We start from the raw sequence: 22,681 nt of genomic DNA, 5'->3' as shown, positions 1-22,681 counted from the left end.
TGCTATAACAATATGCAGTCAGTCACACAGGTGCAGTGAAAAGGTTGCAGTGACTGCTGGTTTAACAATGTGCAGTTAGTCACAGAGGTGCAGTGAAAAGGTTGCAGTGACTGCTGGTATAACAATGTGCAGTCAGTCACACAGGTGCAGTGAAAAGGTTACATGGACTGGTATATAAAATAGAGTGCCGTCACACAGATGCAATGAAAGCGATGCAGTGACTGCTATATAAAACAGCATGCGGTCACACAGCTGCAGTGAAAAGGTATGCAGTGACTGGTATTATAATACAATGTGCAGCAGTAACACTAGGCACTGAATGTGCTGGGCCTGGCACAGCATAGCAATTAGCAAGGGCCAGCTGTGACAGACAGGGCTGTATATGCAGTGTCAGGGGGCCACACAAAAAAAAACACATCACAAGAACATTAGCTCTCAAAAGAGCTGTTTTGGGGTGCTTTTCATCAACAAATATCAGCAAGTAGCAAGCTAACAGACCTCCTAACTATCGCTTTCCCTATCTCTCCAATGTCTCTCCCATCTCTCACTAATACAGCAGCACACAGAGTGAGAACATGGCCGACGCTGCTGCCTTATATAAGGGGGGGGAGGGGGGGCTCCAGGAGGGAATGCAGCCTGATTGGCTGCCATGTGTCTGCTGACTGTGATACAAAGGGTCAAAGTTTAGTCAAATGATGTAGTATAGGGGCGAGTCAAACCTGCATACAAGTTCGAGATTTGCCGCAAATGCGAAACAGCGATGTTTGCACGAATACGTTCGTGTGCGAACCGTTCGGGCCATCTCTATTTTTATTATGCTAATTAGCAGTGCCCATTTAGGAGTTAAAATTACAACCCATCCCTTTGTAAATGAAATTGGTTCAGTAATGTACAGTGTGCCAAGAACATCTCTGTGGTGCCTCCTGCTGCAGCTGCCATCCCAGGCATCTGGGACACATGCCTAGATATGGTCATGGCTATGTTCATGTTATGTATATAATTCATAGTTGTTGTTGTTGGTATTTATCTAGGTGTTATGTGATATCCTTCAGCTATTTTAATTTTCTAATAATGGTCTCACAATTCCTTCCATTATAACGCACTTGTGAAGCTTCTCTATCTCTCCCCCTTTTTTTTTAACAGTAAACTTTTATTAAACAAAAGTCAACAAAATTTACAATGAGAGAGACATTAAAATTGTACAGGAGTAATGCAGGAGACAATTGTAAAGAGACAATGATAATATGGCAAGGTCCATAGTACTTCAAAAGTAACTAAAGCAACACAATAGGTTTGCATGGTATATGCATATTTAGCTTGACATACTGTAAGTCTAAGGAGACTTGCAGTTTACCAACAGAACAGAGCTACATTTCTAGTACCATTTGCAACAATATGTGATGTAAGGTTAAAACATTACATAAGAGAGATAGAGAGAGGGGGAATGAGAAAGACAGAGGAAAGAAGAGGAGAGAGGGAGTGAAGAAGTTGATCAGACAGGGTACAGACCAACTTAGGCTCAGTCATAGGTGATCTGATCACTGGGATAGTGCGGGAGCGTAGTGTTTGATCCAGTCATGCCAGATATTGTCGAATTTTTGGGGCTATCCCTCCTTTTGGTTGTTGAAAATAAAACTTACCAGAGAAGGTTCCTATGTAAGCAATTGAAACAGAGTCCGTTAGATACGTTTTATTGTGGTATTCAGCAGAACTCCAGCCACGACCTTCATATATTTGTTTATCATCTCCAATTAGAAAACTGTAAATAAAAAGAATCAGCCATAAATTAAGTACATTCTCCTATTTCTGCCTGTTACTCTTCATGAATCCTGATACAGTTGTCAACAATCAGTTTATTTGTGCAGATATAGAACTCTGTTTGGAGAGAGCCCTGTCTTCAACCTCTTTCATGACCAACTTTGGTCAGACCCAGGAACCACCAATCAGCTCTGGTCAATTATAATGACACACAGATGCCATCCTTGGCTGGTCAGGTGGGAACACACAGAATGCCTTCCAGAAATTGGTAGGAAATTGGGTGTTTCCTTCAACATCCATAAAAGGGAACCATAAACTGGTGGTTTAGAGGACAATGGTGTTTATTATAAACAGAGCTAACAGTTTGCATAAAATATTGTTGTATTGGTTTTGGGACAATTGGATCCCGCAGGAAAAAAAAAGTGTTTTTAAGGTATACCTAAAGTGAAAATATATTGATGAGATAAACAATTGTAGCTATCCTCCTACTCCTAATATATATATATATATATATATATATATATATATATATATATATACACAGTGGCTTGCAAAAGTATTTGGCCCCCTTGAAGTTTTCCACCTTTTGTCACATTACTGCCACAAACATGAATCAATTTTATTGGAATTCCACGGGAAAGACCAATACAAAGTGGTGTACACATGAGAAGTGGAACGAAACTCATACATGATTGCAAACATTTTTTTACAAATAAATAACTGCAAAGTGGGGTGTGCATAATTATTCAGCCCCCTGAGTCAATACTTTGTAGAACCACCTTTTGCTGCAATTACAGCTGCTAGTTTTTTAGGGTATGTCTCTACCAGCTTTGCACATCTAGAGACTGAAATCCTTGCCCATTCTTCTTTGCAAAACAGCTCCAGCTCAGTCAGTTAGATGGACAGCGTTTGTGAACAGCAGTTTTCAGATCTTGCCACAGATTCTCGATTGGATTTAGATCTGGACTTTGGCGGGGCCATTCTAACACATGGATATGTTTTGTTTTAAACCATTCCATTGTTGCCCTGGCTTTATGTTTAGGGTGGTTGTCCTGCTGGAAGGAGAACCTCCATCCCAGTCTCAAGTCTTTTGCAGACTCCAAGAGGTTTTCTTCCAAGTTTGCCCTGTATTTGGCTCCATCCATCTTCCCATCAACTCTGACCAGCTTCCCTGTCCCTGCTGAAGAGATGCACCCCCCGAGCATGATGCTGCCACCACCATATTTGACAGTGGGGATGGTGTGTTCAGAGTGATGTGCAGTGTTAGTTTTCCGCCACACATAGGGCTTGATTCACAAAAGAGTGCTAACTGTTAGCACGGCCGTTTTCACGCGAATTTTCGCATTGCGCGCAATCACGAATTTTCGCGCGAAACGATAACGTTTTCGCGCGCAAACGCGAATTTTCGTGCGAAAACGATAAAACCGTTATCGTTTCGCGCGAAAATTCGCGATCGCGCGCAATGCAAAAATTCGCGTGAAAACGGCCGTGCTAACAGTTAGCACTCTTTTGTGAATCAAGCCCATAGTGTTTTTTGCATTTTGGCCAAAAAGTTCCATTTTGGTTTCATCTGACCAGAGCGCCTTCTTCCACATGTTTGCTGCATCCCTCACATGGCTTGTGGCAAACTGCAAACGAGACTTCTTATGCTTTTCTGTTAACAATGGCTTTCTTCTTGCCACTCTTTCATAAAGGCCAACTTTGTGCAGTGCACAACTAATAGTTGTCCTATGGACAGATTCCCCCACCTGAGCTGTAGATCTCTGCAGCTCGTCCAGAGTCACTATGGGCCTCTTGATTGCATTTCTGATCAGCGCTCTCCTTGTTTGGCCTGTGAGTTTAGGTGGACGGCCTTGTCTTGGTAGTTTACAGTTGTGCCATACTCCTTCCATTTCTGAATCATCACTTGAACAGTGCTCCGTGGGATGTTCAAGGCTTTGGAAACCTTTTTGTAGCCTAAGCCTGCTTTAAATTTCTCAATAACTTTATCCCTGACCTGTCTGGTTTGTTCTTTGTACTTCACGGTGTTGTTGCTCCCAGTATTCTCTTAGACAGAGCAGCTGTATTTGTACTGACATTAGATTACACACAGGTGCACTCTATTTAGTCATTAGCACTCATCAGGCAATGTCTATGGGCAACTGACTGCACTCAGACCAAAGGGGGCTGAATAATTACGGACACCCCACTTTGCAGTTATTTATTTGTAAAAAATGTTTGGAATCATGTATGATTTTCATTCCACTTCTCACGTGTACACCACTTTGTATTGGTCTTTCATGTGAAATTCCAATAAAATTGATTCATGTTTGTGGCAGTAATATGACAAAATGTGGAAAACTTCAAGGGGGCCGAATACTTTTGCAAGCCACTGTATATATACTAGCTGAAGACCCGGCATTGCCCGGGTATGTATTTCACTGCTGTCGGCTCTGCCCACTTTTCGTAACCCTAGCACACAAACACTCAGTGACCAAGTTTGTGAGCTTTGGGGTCCTTGGCATCAATAATTTGTATTTTTCCAATGAAATGAAACAAACCTGATTGGCTGTTTGTGGCTCCACCCCTTTTTCTGAATTTGAACCCCAGTCACCAAATGGCCGACTGTACCAGGTTTGAGGCTTGTACCATTAACAGTGCAAGAATGACAGCAATTTAAATATTCCCCTTGAAAATCAATAGGTGAATTTTAATTGGCTATTGTAGGTTCCACCCACTTCTGAATATTTATCCCAGTCACCCAGTGACCAACTGTGCAAAGTTTAAGAACCCTGCCATTACCAGTGTAAGAATGGCTTCAGTTTACATTTTCTCAGAGAAATTTGTATTTGGCTCCGCCCACTTTTTGTAACCTTGACACACAGTCACTCAATGACCAAGTTTGTGAGCTTTCAGGTTCCTGGCATCAAAATTGTGTGAATGTAAGCAGTTTATCCAGCAAAGAAATCAGATTGGCTGTTTGTGGCTTTGCCCCCTTTAGTGAATTTGAACCACAGTCACTGTAGCAAGTTTGAGGCCTTTGCCATTAAAGGGAGGGTTCACAGACAAAAAAAAAAAAATAAAAATACACTTACCTGGGGCTTCCTCCAGCCCGTGGCAGACAGGATGTGCCCTCGACGCCGCTCCGGAGGCTCCCGGTCTTCTCCAGTGGCGCACCCGACCTGGCCAGGCCGCTTCCAGGTCGGGCTCTTGTGCGCTCCAACGTGCGTCTTACGCGGTCGCACTGACGTCATCAGACGTCCTATGGACTGTACTGTGCAGGCGCAGTAGTTCTGTGCCTGCGCAGTACAGTCCGTAGGATGTCCGATGACGTCAGCATGCCTGCATGAGATGCACGTTGGAGTGCACAAGAGTCCGACCTGGAATCCGGCCTGGCCAGGTCGGGTGCGCCACCGGAGAAGACCGGGAGCCTCCGGAGCGGCGTTGAGGGAACGTCCTGCCTGCCACGGACTGGAGGAAGCCCCAGGTAATTTGAACCCCAGTCACCCAATGACCGACTGTACCAGGTTTCAAGCCTATGCCATTAACAGTGTAAGAATGGCAGCAATGTAAATATTACCCTTGAAAATCAATAGGTGAATTTTGATTGGCTGTTGTAAGCTCAACCCACTTTCCTGAATATTTATCCCAGTCAGCCAGTGACCAACTGTGTGAAATTTGAGAAGCCTGCCATTAACAGAGTAAGAATGGCTGCTGTTTGTATTTTCCGATGTAAACAATTTAGTTGTTAGCTCCACCCACTTTTTCAAACCTTGAGATACAGTCACTCAGTGACCAAGCTTTAAGGGCTCGCTGCAGAGCTGTACAACTCAGCACACAAGTGATCCCAACCCCTTTCTGCCCAACAACAGAGATTTCTGTTGGTGGGCTCTGATCGCTACTGCCCTGTTTGTTTGTTTGTTTCTTATTTATTTATTTTTAACACATTTGTCTATTTTTTTTTCATTCCCAGCCCTCCCTTCCCCCGCCAGCCAATCACCGCGATCGGCTGTCATAGGCATCAGCCTATAACAGCCGAATGCTCCTGATTAGCGATGTCGCAAACCTCCGATTTTCAGTTCGCGAACCCTGTTCGCGAACCTCTGCGCAAAGTTCGGTTCGCGAAAAGCAATAGACTTCAATGGGGATGCGAACTTCCCTCCACCGGAGGGAGGCGGGTCTCATCTGCCAGGGAATTCCAGTATTTCAAAAGCCAGCTTATATACTGTGGCTGGGGATTGAACCCAGGTCTCAGTGTATGGTAGGTAACTAACATATCCATTATACCACTAACACTTCTAGCTGAAGCTAGTTGAAGCTAGCTGAAGCTAGCCTAGCATGTACAATTTATGCTCAATCCAAAAGAAAAATTAGACAACACAAATAACATTTATATCATGCTTTTCTCCTGGCGGACTCAAAGCACCAGAGCTGCAGCCACTAGGGCACGCTCTATAGGCAGTAGCAGGAAGACTTGTCTAAGGTCTCCTACTGAATAGGTGCTGGCTTACTGAGCAGACAGAGCCAAGATTTGAACCCTGGTCTCCTGTGTCAGAGGCGGAGCCCTTAAGCATTACACCATCCAGCCACTGCCTAAGGCTATGTAGCCAGGCATGGCCTTGTCTTTTGTGTTCAACAGTTGTCAAGAGAAAAATTAGACAAGACAAATAACATTTATATCACACTTTTCTCCTGGCGGACTCAAAGCGCCAGAGCTGCAGCCACTAGGGCACGCTCTATAGGCAGTAGCAGTGTTAGGAAGACTTGCCTAAGGTCTCCTACTGAATAGGTGCTGGCTTACTCAACAGACAGAGTTGAGATTCAAACCCTGGTCTCCTGTGTCAAAGGCAGAGCCCTTAACCATTACACCATCCAGCCACTGCTTAAGGATATGTAGCACCATCCAGCCACTGCTTAAGGATATGTAGCATGGCCTTGCCTTTCGTATTCAACAATTGTCCAAAGAGAACCCCAGATAGCCAGGTAGATTCATCTCTCTCTCTCTCTCTCTCTCTCTCTCTCTCTAGTAGGGATGGTCACCGCTTTCCGCGGAATTGTATTTTTGCGCATAAATGGATTGAGCATAAATGGTACATGCTAGGCTGGCTTCAGCATGTAGTGTTGGTGGTGGTAAGGCCATGCCTGGCTACATATCCTTAAGGAGTGGCTGGAAGGTGTAATGGTTAAGGGCTCTGCCTCTGACACAGGAGACCAGCGTTCGAATCTCGGCTCTGTCTGCTCAGTTAGCCAGCACCTATTCAGTAGGCGACCTTAGGCAAGTCTTCCTAACACTGCTACTGCCTATAGAGTGTGCCCTAGTGGCTGCAGCTCTGGCGCTTTGAGTCCGCCAGGAGAAAAGCGTGATATAAATGTTATTTGTCTTTTTTTTCTCTTCTTGACAACTGTTGAACACGAAAGGCAAGGCCATGCCTGGCTACATATCCTTAAGCAGTGGCTGGATGGTGTAATGGTTAAGGGCTCTGCCTCTGACACAGGAGACCAGGGTTTGAACCTCGGCTCAGTAAACCAGTACCTATTCAGTAGGAGACCTTAGGCAAGTCTTCCTAACACTGCTACTGCCTATAAAGTGTGCCCTAGTGGCTGCAGCTCGGCGCTTTGAGTCCGCCAGGAGAAAAGCACAATATAAATGTTATTTGTGTTGTCTAATTTTTCTTTTGGATTGAGCATAAATTGTACATGCTAGGCTAGCTGCAGCTAGCTTCAGCTAGAAGTGTTGGTGGTATAATGGATATGTTAGTAACCTACCATACACTGAGACCTGGGTTCAATCCCCAGCCATGGTATGTAAGCTGGTTTTTTAAATACTGGAATTCCCTGGCAGATGAGACCCTCCTCCCTCCGGTAGGAGGGAGGATGGAATAAATAGAAGGGTGGAGGGAAGCAGCTGTCCCTTAACTAATTAGTGTACGCAGACAAGTGAGTCAGATGGCATAAGGACCTTGCTTGGGGGGGCGAATCGAAGTTCCGCAAAAGTTTACCTGTTGCAGGCGAACGCGAACCACCAAAGTTCGCCGGCGAACATTTCGCTACATCTCTACTCCTGATCCTCTGTAGGGGACAGCTGAGTAACACGGCTGTCTCCAGTACAGCGCTGCCTTAGATTGCAGCTCTGCCTTAGAATTCACCGTCTAACTGCCTGATGCGGAGCTCCATCATTGAAGCGGAGATGCGCACGCATCGGCGCACACAATCTCCTGCAAAACCCTGCCCCTGGACTTCACGCCAAATAGCATCGAGTGGTCCTGGGACTGCCGCCACGTTCATACCAGTCGGTGTGGAGCAGTCAGGAAATGGTTAATCCCAGTTACCCAGTGGCCAACTGTGTCAAGTTTGAGAACCCTGGCATTAACAGTATAAGAATGGCTGCAGTGTACATTTTCCCATGTAAAAAAAAATGTAGTTGTTGGCTCCGCCCACTTTTCTGACCTTGGCATGCAGTCACTTAATGACCAAGTTTATGAGCTTTGGGGTCCTTGGCATCAATCATTTGTATATTCCCATAGAAATTAAACAAATCTGATTGGCTGTTTGTGGCTCCACCCACTCTCCAGCATTTGAATCCCAGTCACCCAATGACCGATTGTACCAGGTATGAGTTTGCTATTTGCTATTAACCGTGTAAAAATGCAGCAATTTAAATATTCCCCTTGAAAATCAACAGGCGAATTTTGATTGGCTATTGTAGGCTCCACCCACTTCCCTGAATATTAATCCCAGTCATCCAGTGACTAACTGTGCAAAGGTTAGGAACCCTGCCATTAACAGTGTAAGAATGGCTGCAGTTTATATTTTCCCATTGAAATTAGTTTTTGGCTCCACCCACTTTTTGTAACCTTGACTTACAGTCACTCAATGACCAAGTTTGTGAGCTTTCAGGTTCCTGGCATCAAAAATGTGTGAATGGAAGCAGTTTATCCACCAAAGAAACCTGATTGGCTGTTTGTAACTCTGCCCCTTTAGTTAATTTAAACCCCAGTCATCCAATGACCATCTGTAGAAAGTTTGAAGGGTCTGCCATTAACAGTGTAAGAATGGCAGCAGTTTAAATATTCCTCTTGAAAATCAATAGGTGAATTTTGATTGGCTGTTGTAAGCTCCAACCACTTTCCACAATATTAATCCCAGTCATTCAGTGGCCAAGTGTGCCAAGTTTGAAAACCCTGCGATTTACAGTTTAAAGGTGGCCAGGCCACACACCATACCATTTTTAAATATCTGTTCAATTTAAGAATTGCAATCAATTTTTCTGATTAATTGTAACATTTCAAAAATATGACCAATGTACCACACACCTATGTTCAATTTTTCCCCAATTATGATAAAAATGATTGGAAACTCTGAGAAAATTGCTAGGGTGTGTATATTAATAAATTGAAATCTAACACACACCATACAATCTTTAGTAGAAATTGAAGAGAAATATCTGGCATTCCGGATCGATATAAATAAAAAAAAAACGGGAAATCCGATCAAATTTTTCAGTCTTTCAGTCGAGTGAAAAAAAAGCTTTCAATTTTTTTTCGAGAGATACGATCATTTTTATCGAATTGCTGTAAAATCAGATCATTTTATTGTATCGTGTGTGGCCACCTTAAGAATGGCTGCAGTTGACATTTTCCCATTTAAAATGAATGGCTGAAATTTAATTGGCTGTTTAATGCTCTGCCCACTTTTCCTGGATTTGTAACCTCGGTCACCAGGTGACCAACTGTGCCAAGTGTGGGGACTCTGGCTTGATTACTGTGAGAATGGCAGCCTTTTATATTTTTTCATCAATTTGAATGGGTGAAATCTGATTGGTTGTTGTTGCCCAGGTGTGCAGGAGGGGCACGAGACCCCCAGAACATATCATCCCAGGTAGTAAGGGATCTGTATACCAAGTTTTGTTCAAATCAGTCAAGCCATTTTCGAGTGATTGCTGCACATACATACACACATACATCCGGTTTTATATCTACTGTATAATAGCGGACCTAAGCACATGCACAGTAGCAAACAGCACGGACCCAGCTACACAGGGACAGCATGACGCAGGGACACAGGGGTTTCATTATAGAGGACTAGCTGATTGCCCGGCGTTGCCCGGGTATGTATTTGGCTGGTGTTGGCTCCGCCCATTTTTTCTAGCCCTAACACACAATTACTCAATGACCAAGTTTGTGAACGTTGCGGTCTTTGGCATCAATAATTTGCATTGAAATGAAAAAATCTGATTGGCTGTTTGTGGCTCCACACCCTTTTTTTAATTTGAACCCCCAGTTACCCAATGACCAACTGTACCAGGTTTGAGGCCTGTGCCATTAACAGTGCAAGAATGGTAGCAATTAAATATTCCCCTTGAAAAGCAATAGGTGAAGTTTGATTCACTTTTGTAGGCTCCACCCACTTTTCTGAATATTAATCTCAGTCACCCAGTGACCAACTGTGCAAAGTTTGAGAACCCTGCCATTACCAGTGTAAGAATGGCTGCAGTTTACATTTTCCCAGGGAAATTTGTATTTGTCTCCACCAACTGATGACCCGGCGTTGCCCATGTATATATTTGAATGGTGTTTGCTCCGCCCACTTTCTAACCCTAATGCACAAACACTCAATGACCAAGTTTGTGAGCTTTGGGGTTCTTGGCATCAATAATTTGTATATTCCCATGAAATGAAACAAATCAGATTGGCTGTTTGTGGCTTCACCCCCTATCCAGCATTTGAACCCCAGTCACCCAATGATCAACTGTAGCAGGTTTGAAGCATCTGCTATTAACAGTGTAAAAATGGCAGCAATTTAAATATTCCCCTTGAAAATCAACAGGTGAATTTTGATTGGCTATTATAGGCTCCACCCACTTCCCTGAATATTAATCTCAGTCACCCAGTGACCATCTGGGCAAAGTTTGAGAACCCTGCCGTTAACAGTGAAAGAAGGGCTGCAGTTTACATTTTCCCAGTGAAATTTGTTTTTGGCTCTGCCCACTTTTTGTAACCTGGACACACTCAATGACCAATTTTGTGAGCTTTGAGGTCCTTGGCATCGATAATTTGTACTTTACCATGAAATGAAACAAATTTGATTTACTGTTTGTGGCTCTGTCCCCTTTTCTGAATTTGAACCCCAGTGACCCAATGACCAACTGTACCAGGTTTGAGGCTTGTGCCATTAACAGTGCAAGAATGGCAGCAATTTTAATATTCTCCTTGAAAAGCGATACGTGATTTGTTAATTGGCATTTTAGGCTCCTCCCACTTTTCAGAATATTAATCCCAGTCACCCAGTAACCAACTGTGCAAAGTTTAAGAACCCTGCCATTAAAAGTGAAGAAAGGCTGCAGTTTACAATTTCCCAGAAAAATCTGTTTTTGACTCCACCCAGTTTTTGTAACCTTGACACAGTCACTCAATGATCAAGTTTGTGAGCTTTTGGGTTCCTGGCATCAAAATTGTGCTAATGGAAGCAGTTTATCCAGCAAAGAAATCTGGTTGGCTTTTTTTGGCTCCGCCCCTTTACTTAATTTAAAGCCCAGACACTTAACGACTGTAGGCCTCTGCCATTAACAGTGTAAGAATGGCTGCAGTTTCAATATTCCCCTTGAAAATCAATAGGTGAATTTTGATTGGCTCTTGTAGGCTCCACCTACTATTCCGAATAATAATCCCAGTCACCCAGTGACCAACTTTGTGAAGTTTGCGAACCCTGCCAATAACAGTGTAAGAAAAGCTGCAGGTTATATTTTCCAATGTAAAAAGTTAGTTGTTTTTGGCTCCGCCCACTATTTCTAACCTTGACATACAGTCACTCAATGACCAAGTTTATGAGCTTTGGGGTCCTTTGCATAAATAAGTTGCATTTTACCATTCAAATTCAACAAATCTGATTGGCTGTTTTTGGCCCGCTCTCTTCAGAATTTAAACCCCAGTCTCCCAGTGACTGACTGTACCAGATTTAAGGCCTATTGTAATAATCGGCTCTGCTGTCTGCACAGGCAGTAGAGATGTCGCGAACGGTTCGCCTGCGAACGGTTCCAGGCGAACTTTGGGGGTTCGCATTCGCCTGCACCAGGCGAACTTTTGCGGAAGTTCGATTTGCCCCATAATGCACTATGAGGGTCAACTTTGACCCTCTGCATCACAGTCAGCAGGCACATTGTAGCCATTCAGGCTACACTAAGCCCTGGAGCCCCCCCCCCCCTTATATAAGGTAGGCTGCGGCGGCCATTAGCCTCACTCGTGTGCCTGCTAGAGACAGACTAGGGACAGCTGCTGCAGACTTTTTCTCCTGGGGACAGAGTAGTTAGGTTCTTGGCTGCTTAGCTTGCTCCTGGCTGATTGTTATTGCTTTTATAGCACCCCTCAATAGCTCTTTTCAGAGCTCATCCTGTACTTTTTTTTTTCTTTGTGTTAAACTGACACTTTTGTTGCATGCACAGCCTTGCTAATTGATAGTGTGTGTGCCACTGCCAGCAGCCCAGCACATTCAGTGACTGACTGCCTGTGTGTGTGACAGGGAGCTGCACATTGTACTACCCAGTACTGCATATACCCAGTACCTGTTGTGTTTACTTAACCCACCTCATCACTGCATATACCTAGCTTTGTGTTGAGTGAACCCAGCTCACTGCATCTAACTACCTGTTGTGTTGAGTGAACCCACCTCACTGCATCTAAGTACCTTTACTGTTCAGTGAACCCAGCTCACTGCTTCTAACTACCTGTTGTGTTGAGTGAACCCACCTCACTGCATATAAGTACCTTTACTGTTCAGTGAACCCACCTCACTGCATCTAAATACCTTTACTGTTCAGTGAACCCAGCTCACTGCATCTAACTACCTGTTGTGTTGAGTGAACCCAGCTCACTGCATCTAACTACCTGTTGTGTTGAGTGAACCCACCTCACTGCATCTAAATACCTTTACTGTTCAGTGAACCCAGCTCACTGCATCTAACTACCTGTTGTGTTGAGTGAACCCAGCTCACTGCATCTAACTACCTGTTGTGTTGAGTGAACCCACCTCACTGCATATAACTACCTTTATTGTTCAGTGAACCCAGCTCACTGCATCTAAGTACCTTTACTGTTCAGTGAACCCAGCTCACTGCATCTTACTACCTGTTGAGTTCAGTGAACCCAGCTCACTGCATCTTACTACCTGTTGTGTTCAGTGAACCCAGCTCACTGCATCTAAGTACCTTTACTGTTCAGTGAACCCACCTCACTGCATCTAACTACCTGTTGTGTTGAGTGAACCCACCTCACTGCATCTAAATACCTTTACTGTTCAGTGAACCCAGCTCACTGCATCTTACTACCTGTTGTGTTCAGTGAACCCAGCTCACTGCATCTAACTACCTGTTGCGTTCAGAGAACCCAGCTCACTGCATCTAACTACCTGTTGTGTTGAGTGAACCCACCTCACTGCATCTAAGTACCTTTACTGTTCAGTGAACCCAGCTCACTGCTTCTAACTACCTGTTGTGTTGAGTGAACCCACCTCACTGCATCTAAGTACCTTTACTGTTCAGTGAACCCAGCTCACTGCATCTAACTACCTGTTGTGTTGAGTGAACCCACCTCACTGCATATAAGTACCTTTACTGTTCAGTGAACCCACCTCACTGCATCTAAATACCTTTACTGTTCAGTGAACCCAGCTCACTGCATCTAACTACCTGTTGTGTTGAGTGAACCCAGCTCACTGCATCTAACTACCTGTTGTGTTCAGTGAACCCAGCTCACTACATCTAACTACCTGTTGTGTTGAGTGAACCCACCTCACTGCATCTTACTACCTGTTGTGTTCAGTGAACCCAGCTCACTGCATCTAAGTACCTTTATGTGAGAAAGCGCGGAGGAGCCGCCGCCATGAGCCAGCGGCGGGCGGCTCCTTCCGCACACGGCAGCTACTCGCACGGAGAGGCAGCCGCCTCCTCACATCATGAGGCGGCTACCTCCGTGCATCAGCCGGCAGAGAGCGGCGAAACCGCCGCGCTGGATGCGGCGGTTAGCCGGCAGGTCCCCGCTGCGGAGACACCACAGAGCGGGGCTGTGCTGGCTGGGACTCATAGTCCCTCAAGATTCAGAGTGACGCGCGCGCGCGCACTCAGACAAAACTTATGACACCAGGGGAGAGTCAGCTGACCAGGCAGGTCAGCTGACCATAGCTCCACTTCCCATTGGTCCAGCAATTAGGGAGGTGCTGGGGGACACCTAATGTATATATACTGCTGGCTGTTCATTCATCTGGTGTCTGGCGTTGCGATCACATATGTGGGAGCACCCAGATCCGTAGTCAGATCCTTAAGTGTGCCGGGACCAGCTGGAGCTGTAATCCTACACTTAGATAGATTTTGATAGCTAAAGTACTAGTTTGATTGTGATTATTTGTTATGACTTTTGCCTGCCTCGACTATCCGCCTGAACTCTGACTTTGTACCTCGATATTTCTGATACTCTGTTGCCGAACCTCGGCTCGTTCCTAGACTCTGTTTCTGCCTCCCGATTTTGTACCCCGATATATCTGATACCCCGTTGCCGAATCCTGCCTGTACTTTGACTCCGCCTTTGCCTGCCGTATTTGTACTTTATCTGTCCGTGTGTTACGATCTGACTTGTCCGACCTCGAGAACCGACCTCACGATTGGAGGCGGTTCCCAGTCCTCATAGTGATACTTCCTTCTGAGGGTCACTCGTGGACTTTCCTTCCTACTGTCAGTCTGACTCCTCCCGTCTTGGAGAGCTCAGGTCTGCGGAAGGAATCCGTGCAGTTCTCCTTGCTGCACCAAGGCCTCGGCCTCTTAGTGTTACTGTTACACCAAACACTACACTCTACTCAGGGGAACAGAGGTTAGCCAGTATATTGGATTATCGGTGATACTGCAGATCACATATAATCTGGTATACGTCTGTATTCCCCGTGACGCTGCAGGTCACCGGTAATCAGACCTCTCTGTACTTCACCGATCGTTACAGAACGCCAGACCAAAATACTGATGGAACGCACTGATCCTCTGACTGTGCTTGCCACTTCGGTGGATAGCATTCATCAATCACTAAGCCAGCACAAAGCCTTAATTGATGCCTTATCAGGCTCTGTGAGAACCCTCCAGACATCAGTTGATTCAGTGCGATCCCCTCATAGTGATGACATACGTATGCCTGTCCCAGATAAGTTTTCCGGCCACATGTCTGACTTCCGGAATTTCAGGAGTAGAGTGTTGTCATATTTTGAGTTAAGGCCCCGATCCTCGAGGACTGAGACCCAACGGGTCATTTTCATTAAAACTTTGTTGACTGGAGACTCCCAGTCATGGGCATATAACCTGCCCGCTACCGATACTGCCTTAACCTCAGTGGAGGAATTCTTTAAGGCCATGGCCATAATCTACGACGACCCTGACCTTGCTGCATCCTCAGAGCGGAAGCTCAGACTCTTACGACAAGGCAGAGGGTCGGTCGAGGATTATGCGGCAGAGTTCCGTAGGTGGTCGGTCACCTCGAGATTTGATAATTTTGCCCTCATGGACTACTTCCTGTCTGGGTTGTCGGAAGAGGTTTCCGACCTAATGTTAACGGTAACTGAACCCAAGACAGTTGATGAGGCCATATCATCGGCCATTCGAGTGGATCGCAGGTTGCGTCATCAGAGGCAGGCTAGGGGCAGTCACCGTGTCAGGGTGACATCGTACGCGGCACCGTCTGCTACACCCCTAGTAACACCTTCTCCGCCTGTCTCACCCTCCCCGGCCTTACCACCGCCCGAGCGAATGCAGATTGGTCGGTCGAGACTGACCCAGGTGGAGCGAAGGCGGAGAATGACAGAACAGCTGTGCCTGTACTGTGCAGCAGCAGGGCATAGAGTGCGAAACTGTCCTAACAGGTCGGGAAACGAGTTTGCCTAGGAGTAGTGGGGGGTGACACCCTAGGCACACAAACTGCACCCTTTAAGGAAAAGAAATTACTGCTCCCTTGTACGGTTACATGGGAGAATAAGTCTATGGCCACTGAGGCATTTATTGATTCAGGCTCAGCGGCCAATTTTATGAATTTTGAGTTCGCGCAGGAGTTGGGTATCCCCCTCACTCCTGTGAGACCCCCCATTCAGGTCACGGCAGTAAACGATTCCCCTCTACAACGGAATCATGCACTGTCTCAGACTCCGGAGGTGAAGATCACCATAGGGGTACTACATGGGGAACAATTATCATTTTTTGTTTTACACATGTCCACCTCCACTATTATCCTAGGCATGCCTTGGTTGCAGGTTCATTCCCCACAAATAGACTGGGCCACAGGACAGTTGACAGCATGGTCTCCTCATTGTTTCCAGCAGTGTTTGGGAAGACTGACATTGGGTCTAACTAAGGTACAGGTGGAGGGTGTACCAGAACAATACGCAGATTATGCCGATGTGTTTTGTCCCAAGGCCGCGGATAAGTTACCCCCTCATCGTCCATTCGACTGTCCCATTGACCTTCGTTCCGGTTGTATGCCTCCTCGAGGCCATTTATATAACTTATCCGGCCCCGAGAAACTTGCCATGCAGGAATACATTCGTGAGAACTTGGCTAAGGGCTTCATTAGGCCGTCTCGGTCGCCCGCTGGGGCAGGCTTCTTTTTTGTTAAAAAGAAAGATGGGGGTTTACGGCCTTGCATCGATTACCGAGGCCTCAATAAAATCACTGTGAAGAATCGCTACCCGTTACCACTTATAGACGATTTATTCACACAGGTCACAGAGGCCAGCATATTTTCAAAACTGGACTTACGGGGGGCATACCACCTGGTGCGTATAAGGAAGGGCGATGAATGGAAGACGGCCTTCAATACCCCGGATGGGCACTACGAGTATAGAGTGATGCCCTTCGGGTTGTGTAATGCCCCGGCCGTCTTCCAAGAACTCATCAATGAGGTTTTTCGGGAGGTGTTGGGAAAGTTCGTTTTAGTTTATCTAGACGACATTCTCATTTTTTCTAGCAACCTCCCAGAGCACAGAACCCATGTCAGGATGGTATTAGACAAACTGAGGCAGAATCTCTTATACGCCAAACTCGAAAAATGTATTTTTGAGGTCACATCGGTTGCCTTTCTGGGGTATATAATCTCCACCTCAGGGTTGTCTATGGACCCTGCCAAAGTCTCCGCGGTCCTGGAGTGGCCGCAGCCGGTGGGGTTAAAATCATTGCAACGGTTCCTGGGGTTCGCGAACTATTATAGAAGGTTTATAAAGGGGTACTCCACAGTAGTCGCCCCGCTCACTAACCTTACTAAAAAGGGGGCAGACACCACTCATTGGTCTCCCGAGGCAGTACAAGCGTTTTCTAAGTTAAAAGGGTTGTTCTGTTCAGCACCCATTCTCAGACACGTGGACACTTCTGTTCCATTTATTGTTGAGGTAGACGCCTCAGAGATCGGGGTGGGGGCTGTGCTGTCCCAACGTTCTGGTCTACAGGGTAGACTTCACCCATGTGCCTATTTTCCCGAAGGTTCTCTCCGGCAGAGAGAAACTATGACATAGGCAACAGGGAGCTCCTGGCCATCAAATTGGCCTTTGAAGAGTGGCGTCATTGGCTAGAGGGAGCTGAGCACTCTATCACAGTTTATACCGACCACAAAAACCTAGAATACATCGAGGGGGCTAAAAGGTTAAGCCCAAGGCAGGCTCGATGGTCTCTATTTTTCTCGAGATTTTCATTCTTGATCACGTATACGCCAGGGAGTAAGAATACCAAGGCAGACGCACTTTCTAGGTGTTTTGAGCCAGAGACAGCACAGCCCCCTGTTCCTGAGACCATTGTCCCACGTAGTATGGTGTTGGCCGCCACCGAGACTTGGGAGGACTGGAAAGAGACTTTAAGTCCTTTTCAGCAGGATATCCCAGAAGGGAAACCGGACGGGGTATTATTTGTTCCGTTACCATTCCGTCTCCAGATCTTGGAGATGTTTCACTCCCATAAGAACGCGGGGCATCCGGGAGCGGCTAGGACGCAGGATCTCGTGGCCAGATGTGCATGGTGGCCTTCGCTAGCCGCTGACTGTAGAGAGTTTGTCAGGGAATGTGCGGTGTGCGCTAAAAGCAAGCCCTCCCGGCTGGCATCTGTAGGTACTTTGCAGCCTTTACCCACCCCGAGTGAACCATGGACCCATTTGTCCATGGATTTTGTGGGAGAGCTTCCTAGATCTGAAGGCATGTCAGTTATTTGGGTGGTGGTTGACCGTTTTAGTAAAATGGCCCACTTCGTGCCTTTGAAAGGACTCCCTTCGGCCCAGGAACTGGCCGATTTATTTATTATCCATGTCTTCAGGTTGCATGGCATTCCAGAAGACATTGTATCTGATCAGGGAGTTCAGTTTATTTCGAAATTTTGGAGGGCATTTTGTCACCAAATGGGCATGAAATTGTCGTTTTCCTCGGGGTACCATCCACAGACTAATGGCCAGACAGAGAGGGTCAATCAGTCGTTAGAACAATTTCTGAGATGCTACGTTGCTGAGGCACAGAGTGATTGGGTTAAGTATTTACCTTATGCAGAATTTGCCCACAATAACTTAAAGAGTTCGTCCTCAGGTTTCTGCCCATTTCAGATTGTGACAGGTAAACTGCCCAAATTCTCCCCATTACCAGTTGCGGCCACTCCGTTCCCAGCCTTGGAGACGTGGCTAAGGTCATTTAAGGACATGTGGTGGATCATCAAGAATAATCTTGTAAAAGCATTCCAGAGCCAGAAAAGTCAGGCTGACAAGAGACGCTCGTTGGAGTGGAAATTCCAACCAGGAGATTTGGTTTGGGTGTCAACCCGTCACCTGACCCTGAAACAACCCTCTGACAAACTTGGTCCCAGGTTCGTGGGTCCATTTCCGGTTACTAGGAAGATTAACAATGTCACATACTCCGTTGATCTTCCCACCAGCATGCGTGGAGTAAGGTCTTTCCACGTATCACTTCTCAAACCCGCAGCCCAGGGGGGTCCCACCCCTCCTCCTCCTGTCTTAGTCGATGCCCAACCCGAGTATGAAGTGGAAAAAATCATAGATTCACGTATGGTACAGAACTCGGTGCAGTATCTCGTACATTGGAAGGGGTACGGCATTGAGGAGAGACAATGGGTACCTGGGAATCGCATGCATGCGGACGAGTTAGTGAAAGAATTTCATACTGTACATCCGTGGAAAACCTGGAAGGAGCTGTCCGGAGTCCACTCCTCAGGGGGGGGGGGGGGGGGTACTGTGAGAAAGTGCGGAGGAGCCGCCGCCATGAGCCAGCGGCGGGCGGCTCCTTCCGCACACGGCAGCTACTCGCACGGAGAGGCAGCCGCCTCCTCACATCATGAGGCGGCTACCTCCGTGCATCAGCCGGCAGAGAGCGGCGAAACCGCCGCGCTGGATGCGGCGGTTAGCCGGCAGGTCCCCGCTGCGGAGACACCGCAGAGCGGGGCTGTGCTGGCTGGGACTCATAGTCCCTCAAGATTCAGAGTGACGCGCGCGCGCGCGCGCACTCAGACAAAACTTATGACACCAGGGGAGAGTCAGCTGACCAGGCAGGTCAGCTGACCATAGCTCCACTTCCCATTGGTCCAGCAATAAGGGAGGTGCTGGGGGACACCTAATGTATATATACTGCTGGCTGTTCATTCATCTGGTGTCTGGCGTTGCGATCACATATGTGGGAGCACCCAGATCCGTAGTCAGATCCTTAAGTGTGCCGGGACCAGCTGGAGCTGTAATCCTACACTTAGATAGATTTTGATAGCTAAAGTACTAGTTTGATTGTGATTATTTGTTATGACTTTTGCCTGCCTCGACTATCCGCCTGAACTCTGACTTTGTACCTCGATATTTCTGATACTCTGTTGCCGAACCTCGGCTCGTTCCTAGACTCTGTTTCTGCCTGCCGATTTTGTACCCCGATATATCTGATACCCCGTTGCCGAATCCTGCCTGTACTTTGACTCCGCCTTTGCCTGCCGTATTTGTACTTTATCTGTCCGTGTGTTACGATCTGGCTTGTCCGACCTCGAGAACCGACCTCACGATTGGAAGCGGTTCCCAGTCCTCATAGTGATACTTCCTTCTGAGGGTCACTCGTGGACTTTCCTTCCTACTGTCAGTCTGACTCCTCCCGTCTTGGAGAGCTCAGGTCTGCGGAAGGAATCCGTGCAGTTCTCCTTGCTGCACCAAGGCCTCGGCCTCTTAGTGTTACTGTTACACCAAACACTACACTCTACTCAGGGGAACAGAGGTTAGCCAGTATATTGGATTATCGGTGATACTGCAGATCACATATAATCTGGTATACGTCTGTATTCCCCGTGACGCTGCAGGTCACCGGTAATCAGACCTCTCTGTACTTCACCGATCGTTACACTTTACTGTTGAGTGAACCCAGCTCACTGCATCTTACTACCTGTTGTGTTCAGTAAACCCAGCTCACTGCATCTAACTACCTGTTGTGTTGAGTGAACCCACCTCACTGCATCTTACTACCTGTTGTGTTCAGTGAACCCAGCTCACTGCATCTAAGTACCTTTACTGTTGAGTGAACCCAGCTCACTGCATCTTACTACCTGTTGTGTTCAGTGAACCCAGCTCACTGCATCTAAATACCTTTACTGTTCAGTGAACCCAGCTCACTGCATCTTACTACCTGTTGTGTTCAGTGAACCCAGCTCACTGCATCTAACTACCTGTTGTGTTGAGTGAACCCACCTCACTGCATCTAAGTGCCTTTACTGTTCAGTGAACCCACCTCACTGCATCTAACTACCTGTTGAGTTGAGTGAACCCACCTCACTGCATATACCTAGCATCCCCCCGAGATGGACAAAATGGACAAACCAGGTAGAGGAAGAGGTAGAGGCAGACCCAGAGGAAGGCCACCAGGCACCGGCAGGTCTGTGCGAGGTGGTGTTGCTGTGATTTCATGCGGACCTTGCCCAAAATACAGTGCTCAGAAGAAGGCACGTGCCATCACTTCCCAAGATCAGGACGTGCTTGACTATTTAACACAGAACACCTCATCTCCTGCAGCCACCAGCGCTACAACAAGCACCACATCTGCTGCATTTGACACTTCGCAGGAGTTATTTGTTGGTGGTGGTGGAATCACTGATTCCCAGCCACTACTGCAACAACAAGAAGAAGGCGCAGGTACACCACCTCATACGTCTGAGTTAGGTGGTAATAGTATGGACGTAACGTGTGAGGAGGGGGATGATGAAACAACTGAAGTTGGTGCAGTTGAGGAGGTGTCTGAGGAAAGCGAAGCTGGCCAGGAGGATTATGATGACGATTATACGGATACCACATATGTTCCCGGTAGAGGAGATGACCAGGGGGACAGTTCAGAGGAGGAGTCAGAGAGGAGTAGGAGGAGATGACTCCATGATAGAAGCAGAGGGAGCTCATCCTCAAAAACAGCTGGGAGCAGTGTCCGGCGCCATGTATCGCCAGCTATGGCCAGCCAGCCAACATGCCCTTCAACGTCAGCTGCTGATGCCACCGTAGCGCCATCACCCCAGGGGGGCTCAGCGGTTTGGAAATTTTTTCACGTGTGTGTCTCAGATAGGAGCAAAGCCATCTGTTGTCTCTGCCAGCAAAAATTGAGCCGTGGAAAGGCCAACTCTCATGTAGGGACAAGTGCCTTACGAAGGCACCTGGAGAGAAGGCACAAACAGCTATGGCAAGAACACCTGAGGAAAAGCAGCACCCCTCAAAAGAAAAGCCACCCTCCTTCTCCTCTTCCTCCTTCAGGTGCATCGTCTTCATCCACTTTCTCCCTTGCACCTTCACAGCCACCCTCCTCCACACCGCCTCTTCCCTTCAGCGGTTCCTTCTCCTCTGCCCACAGCAGTACCCAGCTGTCCATGAGGTAAGTATTTGAGCGTAAGAAGCAAATGTCTGCCAGTCACCCTCTTGCCCGGCGTCTGACAGCTGGCGTGGCGGAATGATTAGCTCGCCAGCTATTACCATAAAAGATGGTGGAGTCTGAGGCTTTCCGTAAGTTTGTGGCCATTGGTACACTGCAGTGGAAGATACCAGGCCGCAATTACTTTTCACAAAAGGCCATACCCAAACTCTACCGTGCAGTTGAGAGGCAAGTGGTGTCATCTCTGGCACACAGCGTTGGGTCAAGGGTCCACCTGACCACGGATGCCTGGTTTGCCAAGCACAGGCAGGGCCACTACATTACATACACAGCCCATTGGGTCAACCTGGTGACCGATGGCAGCAAGCAGGGAGTAAGTGGCTGCGCAGCGGACCGACTTGTCACACCTCCATGGCTTGCAGGCAGGCCAACAGCCACCTCCTCTCCACCTGCTACCACCGCTTCGCTGTCGTCATCCTCCTCCTCCTCCTTGGCTGGTGCCACGATCTCCTCTCCAGCTACACAGCCCCAGCACCCCAGGGCCTATGCTGCATGCCAGGTACGACGGTGTCATGCAGTGTTAGACATGCCTTGCCTGAAAGCGGAGAGTCACACTGAAGCAGCTCTCCTGGCTGCTCTTAACAAACAGGTGGAGCAATGGCTGACCCCGCACAAGCTTGAGATCGGCAACGTGGTGTGTGACAACGGCAGCATGGCACATGTGCTTAATCTGGTCGTGCAAAGATTTGTGTCCAAGTACCCAGGCTTAGAGGACATCCTGAAGCAGGCCAGGAAGTTGTGTGGGCATTTCAGGCACTCTTACAAGGCCATGGCACGCTTTGCGGACATTCAGCGTAGAAACAACTTACCGGTGAGACGCCTGATTTGCGATAGCCCGACTCGCTGGAATTCCACCCTGCTGATGTACTCTCGCCTGCTAGACCAGGAGAAAGCCGTCACCGAGTACCTGTATAATTACAGTACAAGGACACAACCTGAGAGGATGGGGATGTTGTGGCCCAACAACTGGACACTGATGCGAAATGCATGCAGGGTCATGGAACCCTTTGAG

The 22,681-nt window shown here is 47.2% G+C and overlaps 1 protein-coding gene across 2 annotated transcripts in view; it reads right to left on the bottom strand.

The window, feature by feature from the left end:
* LOC137528056 (peptidoglycan recognition protein 1-like) overlaps positions 1-22,681 on the bottom strand; it is a 168,311-nt gene that overhangs the window by 9,622 nt on the left and 136,008 nt on the right. For both annotated transcript variants that reach the window (XR_011023262.1, XM_068249293.1), the window contains exon 2: positions 1,641-1,759. Coding sequence is in view for 1 of the 2 variants with exons in the window: in XM_068249293.1 (XP_068105394.1) it covers positions 1,641-1,759 (119 nt within the window). In the remaining variant the exon portion in view is untranslated. The remainder of the gene's footprint in view (positions 1-1,640; positions 1,760-22,681) is intronic.

The sequence above is a fragment of the Hyperolius riggenbachi genome, chromosome 8, assembly GCF_040937935.1.
Source record: "Hyperolius riggenbachi isolate aHypRig1 chromosome 8, aHypRig1.pri, whole genome shotgun sequence".
Classification (NCBI taxonomy): domain Eukaryota; kingdom Metazoa; phylum Chordata; class Amphibia; order Anura; family Hyperoliidae; genus Hyperolius; species Hyperolius riggenbachi.
The sequence above is the reverse complement of the archived record's forward strand: the minus strand, read 5'-3'. Positions and strand labels throughout refer to the sequence as shown.